The 11,467-nt window shown below is 41.4% G+C and overlaps 1 protein-coding gene across 1 annotated transcript; it reads right to left on the bottom strand.

Moving 5' to 3' along the window:
• Window positions 1-4,365: 4,365 nt before the first annotated feature.
• On the bottom strand, window positions 4,366-10,588 carry LOC311485411 (transcriptional repressor CTCF-like). The gene is made up of 13 exons (XM_084540799.1): window positions 10,439-10,588; window positions 9,042-9,308; window positions 8,762-8,944; window positions 8,312-8,678; window positions 8,030-8,200; window positions 7,771-7,904; window positions 7,543-7,663; window positions 7,306-7,455; window positions 6,972-7,132; window positions 6,699-6,881; window positions 6,470-6,611; window positions 5,966-6,127; window positions 4,366-5,834 (listed from the first exon to the last, which is right to left on the bottom strand). The coding sequence occupies exons 2-13, from the start codon at window positions 9,285-9,287 to the stop codon at window positions 5,581-5,583; spliced, it is 2,274 nt and encodes a 757-aa protein (XP_084396925.1). The 5' UTR covers window positions 9,288-9,308; window positions 10,439-10,588; the 3' UTR covers window positions 4,366-5,580.
• Window positions 10,589-11,467: the final 879 nt, after the last annotated feature.

The following is an 11,467-nucleotide window of genomic DNA, read 5'->3' as shown; positions in this document are numbered from 1 at the left end:
ATATATTACAAAGTGGAGACGGTGAAAGGGAGATTTTTAGAAGTATTTAGAAGACTTGAGCACATAGTACCACACTGAACATGGGCTGCAGTTAAGGAGAGAAATTATAAACAAGCGATATAAACAAGCGTGTTAAAGGTAAAGGCTATAAGACCATCTCCAAGCAGCTTGATGTTCCTGTGACTACAGTTGCACATATTATTCAGAAGTTTAAGGTCCACAGGACTGTAGCCAACCAAACTGGATGTGGACGCAAAAAAAAAAAAAAAAAAAAAAGTTGAAGGGAAGGATAACATGAATGCTAACCAAAGAGCTTCTAAAGAGGTTAGAGGTGAACTCCAAGCAAGTCACATCAGCTCTGTTGTTAAACGTGGAGGAGGCTCTGTTTTGTTCTGGGGCTGCTTCACAGGGGGGTTTGAATCTGTGCAGTGTACAGTGCAATCTCAAGACTATCAAGCCATTCTGGAGTTGTGCTGCCCAGTATCAGAAAGCTTGGTTTCGTCGTAGGTCATGGGTGCTCCAACAGGATAACGACCCAAAACAAACAGCTGAAAACTCCCCAAGAATGGCTGAGAATAAAACATTGGACTATTCTAAAGTGGCCTTCCATGAGCCCTGATCTCAAACCTATTTAACATCTGTGGATAGCCCTTCAAACCTGAGACAGCTGGAGCAGTTTGGTCACAAAGTCAAACCACTTGCAGTGATTACCTCAAAAAGTTGCGAAACACAATATTAGTGGTACCATCATTTTTGTCCAGGTCAGTTCCATTAGTATGATTTTTAGTTAGTTTTGAATAGTTAATTTTCAGTAAATTTTTATTTATCATTACTTTTGTCTGTTTCAGCTTATTTCAGTGACCACCGTTCATTATTTTTCTTTCTTTAATGGAAGGGTACCAACAATTTTGTCTGTATGTCCCTGTTTTTTGTTTGTCCCGACATGTTAGCTAAAGTTTACCTAGCCGAGGAGCTAAAGGTTCAACAGGTCATATCCATTATTTTTATGCATTGTCAATCTCTCATGTATCATGCATCGGACCGTATCATATACTCTTGTTTGTATATGCTGCATGTATTCATGTATGCATGTATGCAGTATGCTTCTGCTGCTCCCTTCTCCCCTTCCAGTTTTTCTGCCTCTGTCCTGCCAGACTCAAGCAGATGGTTCCTCCATATGAGCTCAAGGTTTCTTCCTCTCAAGAGGGAGTTTGTTCTTGCTGTCACCTTAGTGATTTTCAAGGGGATTCAGGCTCTGAGTTTCTGTACAGCATCTTGAGACAATTTAACTGATTATTTGTCCTCTAAATAAAATAGAACTGAACTGATAAGAAAAACCTTGTCCAAAAGTCCACAATAGTGGGTGCATTATTAAATGGAAAAGAAGTATCACATGTATGGGGGAAAACACAAAATAAGTAAATATTAAGTGTAATAAGTTAAAGTTATGAAAGATTAGAAGGACAACTGCTTCAAATGTAAATATAAGTCCAACTTTACATATGCAGCCCCTGATCAAGAATCATTGCCAGCAATATCAAATGACACTGACTGAAATTAAAAGTCACTGAAGATTGATACTGAACATTACGCTTAATTAGTAAACATACACTATAGATGGGACAGCAGAAACCTTTTTCCAAATGAAGACATCACTTGTCCCTCTATACACCACAGTACCATCAGCTGCACATTTCCACACACATTTTGTTTCCTTTCTCCATATTTTATTATATTAAACAGTGAACATGTATTATATTAAAAATATAGTTATATTATATATCTACCAGTGTAAAATACTGGAGACTGTATGACAATTTGATGATATCAACATAACAATCTTCATTTTTTAGAAGTTAACAGTCACAAAACTGAAAAAACAAACTGTATACATACTGTATGATCGTAACACATCGTTGAATTGAAAGTCACACAACCCAAATCTATCCAGACCAGTTTGACTAGGACACCGTTTATTCCCAAACCACTTTACGCTCGAAACCAGCGATGGACGCCTCAGTTTTATTTTGAAATGTTGCGTCTCTGACCGGAAATCGCGTTTCTGGAAGTTGCTGTGGCAACGAAGATGTCCCTCTCTCTGTCACCGTTTTCTCCGTTGCTGCTTTTGCTGCGCTGGCGACGCCACAGTGAGACCTACGGAAAAAAACAAAAAAAAACAGGCACGATGTTTTCCGAGAGGAGAGGACGGAGAAAACTTCTCCTACAGCCATGATGGTCACCCGAGAGTGGCCTAGTGAAACACGTAGGTTCACTTATGTCCGTGAAATCCATCAGGTGCAGTAGCCCCGAGGGCCGCTCGTCCAAGTTTGACCAAGCCGGGGAGGGGGCGGCGATGGAGGAAAGCATGTGGCACTTTTTCCTCCAGACTTCCTAGAAAACAGGACGCTGCCGCAAACTAACCAGAGTGTTGCTATTAATAATTAACGTTAACAAACTCTAGTTAAGTAACGGCCCGCAAATTAAACTAGGTGCAGTAAATTAGCTACTTACACAGCAAATTATAGTGAGGATAACGGAAGATGTTAAAACTTTAAAGGCAGCGGTTAAATACCAAAACATATTGTTAAACACTTTCACATCTATAGCCTAGTCACATTCAAGTAAAACCACTTAGAGTTATCCACGGTTGAGAGTTTTGTATCCATTTCTCGGTCCTGTTGAGCATTTAGCTGCTTGGCTAGCTGAGCAGCGTTAGCTAACATTACATCAACTAATACAGCTATTACACGGCGAGGAGGCTCCCTGACCACAGGAACCACCGGGACTCAAAATGTCTGAGTCGTCAGGATAAACAAAAAACACTGAGCCAGTTACTTAACAGACCATTGTTGGGTAAGATGCAACTGTAAAGTGTTGGAGAAGTAAGTCACATGTTTTAGGTACAAGCAAACGTTAAATCCTCTTTCATAGTGTGCAGATAAATACATGAGATACGTGAGTACAATCACAATAATGTACTCATTAAAATAATTGTAAATACACTTTTGGCCTGAGAAGCTAGTATTGTGCCCATTAGCAGAAATAACGCCTTGCATGTATTTTATTTGCTTGTTTAGCCGCTTTTAACATAAATGTGAATCACAGAAAAGCTGCAGGTCCCCGAGGTAGGGACGCATCCCCAAAACATAGCATTTTCATCAGGTTCTTCTTCTGAAAATCTGTCTCCACCAAACATTTCTGTTGTTATTGTGGCCAAACAACTCATGGATTCATCTGTCCAGATCACATTTTTAAAGGAGTGATATTTTCTTTTATGCTCATTGGCCAACTGTAGTGTTGCCTTAATCATTTTGGACAGCAAAGGCCTGTTCCAGATACACCTCCCATGCATGTTGAATGTGCAGTCACTTGCAGATTGCAGAAGCAATAGCTATATTTGGAGATGAGATTCTTACAGTGGAGTTATTTCAAATAATATGGACATGTTTTGAAGCCTTTGCCTGACTGCATACTAGGGTCAAAGGTTTAAATAAGACACTTTCTCATGTCACTCCCCAAAGGAGGCCCCAAAGTTCATTTTCAGGGCATTTGAGTACAACCCCTTCACCTCAGGCTCATTTCAGAGAAGATTCGATGTTTGCTTATTTATCAGGTATTATTTTTTTTCCCCTCAACTGTATGCATTTTAAATAGAAATGGAAATAACCACATAAAACACCATATAATGCAGGGATTCTCCAGTCAGCTGCCCAATAATAGGAGTTACAATGCTGAAATCCACAATCAGCGCATTGAAGCAAATCTTTGCATCCGTTTAAGTTGATAAAATTTCCGAGACCATTAGAGCCAATAGAAAGTTAAAGTATGGTCAAGCATAACTGAATGGCAGAGAAAGCAGTTGTAATTAGCCTCAACATGCTTTCCTCACATGATATGAATTCATGTGACATGTCACATGCAGTGATCTTTTTTGCATCCTGTTGTTGCTTTTTCCCAAGTATCCATTCAGCTAAGAAATTTACATTTAGGTTCTTAAAACAAGTGCTAACCTTGTGAATATTTTATCTGTAATCTTTATCAAAGCTAAGTAATCAAGAAAAAAAGAAAGATGTGGAGTGTGTCAGTTGAGTCCCTGGGGTCTGTAGTTTGCATGTGTCTGGAGGAACAGTTCATGTAAGAGACTCATACCGTGGTTACTGAAGTGCACATAAGTGTAGTCTGGGCGTTACATGAAATTCCACTGAACGCTAAATCAGAATAAATGTCTAAAATTGAAAATGCCATATTGTAAAAATGTCTTACCAGTGTGAAAAATATCAACAACATCAATGACATTCAGTACATTGGTAAACAAGCCCACCATATAAAGCTCCTTAGAAATACAAATGAAGATAGAACATGATATAAAGTTCTCCATTTAATAAAATATATTTGCAAGCAAAATACACTGACATGACTGTATTATCACTCAGATGTTTCTCAGCCAATTTTAACAATGATTCAAGCAAACTTTTTTTTTTTACTGTAACTGTACCAGTAACATGTTAATTGCTCAGCTGAACCAGATTTATTTTAGAAGTCCATCATTACAGTTTCAGAAACCTAAAGTCAACCTCATATGTACTTGTTTTTTTCCCCCCCAATTGGTTGTACAGTCGTACATCTGTTCTCATCTGCCACACAGTTATTAAAAGGTCATTCAAGCTGCTACGTAGCATTGCCAACGGTACAAAAAGAAAACATCAACCCAAAAATGGAATGGCTACACAAGAAAGCAAAACAACGGTCTTTCTTTGCACTTATCAGTGACAATGTTTAGTACATACACATCCATCTACAGGTGTTACAGGAGCATAAGCAATCTATCAAGCTTTTAAAAACTAGAATATGCTTAAAAAGGGATTTACTAACCATGGAAGAAAACAAAAAGAATATTCAAAATATTTTTCTCAACTTGAAGTGGCTGCGATTACTGGCAGTATTATCTTCCAAAAGTTGCCTTATATATATATATATATCCTATTGCTGCACTCCAGTATAATCCCAATTTTCATCTTCAGTGCCATCACTAGAAAGCATTTTTCTGTCCAAACTGAAAGGTACACAGAGTTCTTCAGTGAAAAACATAAGGGGAATTTACTGTACTAACAAAGTCCTGTAATAAAGTACACACTACTTATGCTCTACAATCGTCTGACCTACAACTTTAACCCACTGCTATGTAAAAAAATAAAACAGAATAGAGGAAAAAAAAAGTTTTTGTAGAAATGTAGGCAGAACAGATTTTGTAATGTAGATGAAGCATAATTGTTTTCTGCCAAATTACCAAGATACCAACACCGAAGGCAACACATAAAAAAAAACACTACTGCTGTTAATTACAGCCACCCCAAACTCAAATGTATGTAAATTTGTTTTTGGTAGGTAAATCCTTATTAAAATGTTTTCCCACTCATCCAAGTCTTTTATCAATACATGATTTAAAAGCAAATCTTAAATTACAACAGTGATGTTTGTTTCTGTGCAGGATGCAAGTGTTTGTTATCCTAAATGCAAAGAATTAAAATAAAGATTTAATCAAGGGTCTGGATGTGTTTGCAGGTTCAACCTTCACATCCATCACCGGTCCATCATGCTGAGGATCATCTCAGGGGTCAGGTCTCCATTAGCAGAGGCCTCAGGTGGTGCAGCTGCTGCTGCACCTTCCTGGGACAGCTCCTCCATCTGAATGGTCGACTTCCCTCCACCAACCACCACCTGCTCTGCGATGTCCTCGTTACCATCATCATCTTGTTCGGCTCCCACCTCCTTCTTAACAATGATGTCATCCACCTCTCCAGTGGCCTCGTCCTCCACACGGATGATAGCAGCCGCTGTCAACGAGAGTTTCAGGTTAGCCTCTGGTGAAAGATCTACACTCTTCCAGATTGTTCTATGTAGGCCCAAATCAACTGTTTTGCACGTCTCTTGAACACTAAAACCATCTCAAAATAGTCAGTCTTACTGTCAATTTTGTTCTTTGGGGGCCGACCACGTTTCCTCTTGACTGGTGGCTCCACTGGGGCAGGGATAGGGACCACTGGTGCAGCCTGCTCCACCTCAATCTCAGTTAGCAGTTCATCTTCCTCCTCCTCCTCCTCCTCCTCTGCCTCATCCAGGTCTGCCTCTACACAACAGGATGACAACAGAATAAGAGTATACAAATTACATTATCATTGAGATTGTCTCATATAAGATGTTGCTAAAAATATCTACCAGAACATGGATCACCCTGAAAGACAATTAGTTTCAACTAGTCACCATCAAAGAGAGGTATTTTGTTACAGTGTTGCTGATGACAACTCCTATCAGCCAAAAACATCCTGTTGAACGCTTAGAGCAGACGATAAACTTGAAACAGACAGTGGTTAACTTCAATCAACCATGAAAACGTTTAATATTTTAAAAAACCCCATCTCTGACATTTATTGAACAAATACTGTGGCATGTTGTGATATACTAAAATTACCTGTGTCATCATCATCGTCATCATCCCTCCTGGACTGCATCTTCCTCTTCCTGCCACGGCGGCTCTTCCTGGGTGTGGGAGTTCCATTCTCCTCCACAACAACTTCGCCCGTGCAGTTGTCAGAATGACGCAGCATGGTATTCTGTGGAGCGCAGACACACACATTAGTCACACAGTTTTTTTTTTTTTTTTTTTTGTTTTAAAAATCAAAATCTGAGCTCAGTCCTACCCTGCGGGTGAATGTCTTGCTACATTTGTCACAGACAAAGGCAGTGGGGACAAAGTTTGGATCATGGTAGCGTTTGAAGTGCATGTCCAAAAGCTGCTTCTGCCTGAAAGTTTTGTCACATTGGCTGCAGGAAAATGGCTTCTCTCCTGTGTGTGTACGCTTGTGCATGATCATGTGGCGCTCCTGTAGAGTAACATGTCAAAGTTATTCAACAGTAAATAAGCACTTGAATGAATAAACCCAGCACATGTGTATATGGTTTAGGTAACAAACCTGTCTGCAGCAGTAATCACACTGGTCACACTTGAAACGTTTCTCATTCTTGTGGGTCTTCTGGTGTTGGATGAGAGCATAGCGCTCATGAAACACAGCATCGCAGTAACGACATTTCTTCCCCGTCTCAATAAATGAATGCTGCTTTCGCAAGTGAACACCTAGGATAGAAGCAGACACCAGTCAGAGGAACGCTAAGAGACAATTTAAGTTTTCACAATCGTGATTTACGAGGACATATACCATAATCCTAGACTCCACATGAAACCCAGTAATGTCTCAAGATCATTCCTGTTAATGAAGTGTGAGGTATAAATAATCACACTGCACTTACCAAGGTCACTCTTGCGTGCAATGACGGTATCACAGTGTGGGCAATGGTACTTAGCCACATTCTCTGTATGTTTCTGGAGAATGTGCATCTTCATGGTGCCGCTCTGTGTGAAACGGGCATGGCAGATGTAGCACTCGTACGGCTTCTCGCCTGCAACAAAAGAGGGTACCGTGAGCAAGACACTCTTTTTAATCTCAGTGCAAACCATTTTTGATCATGACAAAATTTGTCTCTTACCAGAGTGAGTTCTCATGTGTCTCTTCAGTTTGTATGTGTCTCTGCTGGCATAGCTGCACAGACTGCACTGGAAGGGCCGCTCCCCTGTATGAGAGCGAATGTGCCTCTTCAATTTGCTCACCTGGGAAAAGAGACAGCAACCTCAGAATAAGAACTTGTCCTTCAGCATAAAAAGGAGAATGACAGATTTGACTGGCACTTAACCAAAGTCAACATCATATTACTTGCCTCCACACTGGAATAGTCGCACATGGAGCACTTGAAAGGCTTCTCGTGTGTGTGTTTGTAGCGACGATGACGCACCAACTCGCCGCTGGTCACAAATGCCATGTCACAATCTGTGCATTTGTGTGGCCGGGTGCCTAAAATTTAAAGAAAACAAGAGTTATACACCATACATTATCTCTCCTGTATGTAATTACTCTCTGAGAGGGAGTAGACCAATTTCTAATTCCAGTCTCTGCATTGCTACACATTTCCTAGTTACCTGTGTGTGTATTGAGGTGGTTTCTCAGCAGTGTGACCGTCCTGAAAGCTCTTCCACACAAGTGACACTTATGTGGTCTCTCGTCGGTGTGGCTCTTCATGTGTCGATCCAGGTTAGAGCGCCTAGGACAGGTGTAGCTACACAGCTCACACTGGAAAGTCTTCTTCACACCTGCACACCACACAGGCAGACATTATAGGCATAGCAAATATACACAAAAACACAAACAATATCCCCATAACTACAATTTTCCAATTTCTTGCACACCAAGTGAGAACAAACCTTTTTTCTTGATCTTGGTGGGCTTTGGTGGCTTCATGTTGCCCACAACTTTCTCTGCATTCACCTCCGACAGCAGTCCTTCCTGCTGCTCTTCTTCAAAGTCGTACACAGAAACATCCATGTCACGGGTTCCATCTGCATAGCGGAGGCGACTCTTCTTTCCTTTCTTCCCTTTACGGATAGAGCTAATGGGCTGGTAGTCTGGGTCCTTGGTCCACTCTGGGTCCTCCTGGGGCACAGCTGATTCCACTTCTGCTGCCTCTTCATCCTCTTCCTCTCCCCTTGTCCCTTGGAGCTCCTCGTGGGCAGCCTGTAGCTCCTCCTGCTCTACAGTCTCCACTTCGCCATTGGCGCCCACTTTTACCACCTAAAAAAAAAACAAACAATTCAGCTTTCTTTGACTCTTCAACAAAATGACAGGGTTTGCAGCACATCAGAGTCAATTCTCACCTGGAAGCCCTCAGGCAAGGGAAGGGTGTGACAGATGACTGGCTCTGCATCCTTGTTAGCTGTTGACGCCTCAACATAAGTGGCCTGGAGCCCCTCCACAGTTGCTGTTGTAACCGGTACTTGCACTAACTGAAGCTGGCCAAGCCCTAATGCAGCACCTGCCTGCTCCTCCATGTTCACCACCTGCAATGAACAGTGCATCGTTAACTTGATAAAACAACATAAACATTTCCAAACAGATCAATTACTGATACTTTGGTGTAACCCGAGTCATACAAACCTGGAGTGTGATGATCTGACCCTCGTCTCCACCAGTGACAGTCACTGTTCCACCTCCATCCAACACCTCTGTCTTCATTTGCAGCAGAGTTGGATCAAGAGCATCCATCACCATCATTTCCATGTTACCGGCTACCTCACCCTGTGCCGCTTGAATCAAGGCCTCTCCTCCCTCTGGCAGGACCTTTCCTTCAGCAGCCAGGGCAGCAGCTTGAGCAGCCTCCATGGAAACAACCTCGCCCTCCATGGCAATGGGCCAACCAATGCGCTAAACAAAGCAGACAAGAATAATTTCGTTGATATGTTAGTGTTGGTATCGTTATTTCAAGCACACCGCAAATATCATTTCATTAAAATGTCCATTGACCATGGATGGGTATTACCTAATATTCTCTAATGGATCTCTAACAAGGATCAGCCATTAACAGTCATACTTAACTTAAGTTTGTCGAACATAACTACATTTAATGGTGCTAATACTTCCAGTTTATATGCTTACACAGAAAGAGGGCATACGAACTTTTGAAATTATTAAATTAATATTACGTATAAAATTGAATAACATCTCAACTTGCAAATGCCTATATGGTTTACTGGTCCCGGTATGTTGTGGCGATTGCTAGTTGTAGTTATAGTAAACACGTTTTAAATTCACCGGGCTCAGCCATGTTGAATGTAACGACTTCTGGTGTTGTCGTATACCTGTGACAAAGCCAGTATTTGCCAAGTGTGCGGCAGGTAAAGTAACACCTGAGCTTAGTATATAACTTAAGGTGCGTGTAGTTCGCCATGCTTTGCCGCACATCTGTGACAGGGAGACCGACTTTTAAAATGTCCCTAAAACGTCTTCCTGTGCGGCTCATCGCTGATGAGACACTGATGAGGTTTGTCTGTTTGCCAATAAGAGAAGTCGATCAGGCAACGCTTCTCAGTCACTTGTTCCCCAATTTACAAACATATCATTTTAATAATCTTGTGGTTATCGGCTCACAATGCACGAGTATAAAAATTACACACGATTTAGTCGATTTAAACTACTTAAACACTGTCTCATATTAGTTGGTTAACTCGGGAGGCGCGAGTACGTCTGAAAACAGGAAACAAAGGGCACGATAAGATGGACGTCAGGCCTAAACAAACTTAAAACAGAAATAGCGGTAGAAACAACCATCACTGTACAAATACACCAAAATATCGACCAAAAGCACCAAATTGCTCAACTGAAACATGGAGTTACAGTTTATAGACGGATTTAGTGCAGTTTGGATAACGATAGAGGGAGACAAACACCCCCCGCCAGCCGCCTGGCCGGTAAGCCCTACCGTGACACCTAGAGGCCGACGACGGCTCCTACAAAAACGTTTCCGTGTTTGGAGGCAAAGAAGCGGCTTCACTTACTCCTTGTAGTTTATTTTCCCGTTATATTCACTTGTAAGTTAAGCGTCGCGGTTGCACCGTTCAGTCCCGCTCCGGAAAGCCGTGTGTGCTCTGCGCCGAGCTAATAATTTTCTCCCGCTTTAGAAGAGTGGGCCCAACACAAAATGGCGGCCCATGAGCGCTGACGCGCCTGCGCACACACAACACCCGGGGGAGAAAAGGGGAGTGGTCGCGCTTTGGCGTTGGGTGATGGGCGCCAGATTTGAATTCAGACGTGGGCGTGGCGACCGGAAACAAGACGGTGATCAGTATAACATTATTTACTATTTTTTTTATGTTAAATTCAGGTCAGTTCTGTCCTCGAGATGGATTTAGATATTTATTCACTTCAGTCATTGCAGAGTCGACACTATGACGAACAGTTTGTGGATTAAAGCAGTTCATGAGATCAGCCACAGGAGGGCAGTATGAATGTTGTATTTGTGAGGTGGACCTCATGCCTAACGCGCATACGATCACGCACACACTCACACACACACAAAGTCGTGATTGATCAATGCAGCTCAAAGATGTAAATACGATTGATTTGAACGGATTAAACTGGCGACAGGGAAAATTCGTTGTTAGGACCATATTAACATGCTTGAGGGGTGTGCAGTGTGTTTTGTTTTTCCATACTGCTTTTTGATGATTCATTTAAACAGGTTAAAGTAGTAATACGCAGATTTTAACCTTTTAAACTTCTAAGGAATTGTTTGACTTCATCCATGACTCAGACAGACTGACTTCAAGCTTGGTCATCCTTTCAGCAGGGAGAGAAGTATTCAGATCCTACACCATAGTTGGTTATCTGTAAATGTGCTCCAGTAAAGTAACAATACAGAGAGATTAGCAGGAACACATACTTCAAATAGTGGAAATGCAGAGAAATAACCTGTAGTAGGCCATATTTAATAATTGAGTCAATATATACCATCACCAAATCACAGATATGTTTTTGATAACTGACTTATCAGTTACTTGTACTATATACTGTTGAGTTATTATACA

Source organism: Chelon labrosus (assembly GCF_963514085.1).
Source record: "Chelon labrosus genome assembly, chromosome: 3".
NCBI lineage: Eukaryota > Metazoa > Chordata > Actinopteri > Mugiliformes > Mugilidae > Chelon > Chelon labrosus.
The sequence above is the reverse complement of the archived record's forward strand: the minus strand, read 5'-3'. Positions and strand labels throughout refer to the sequence as shown.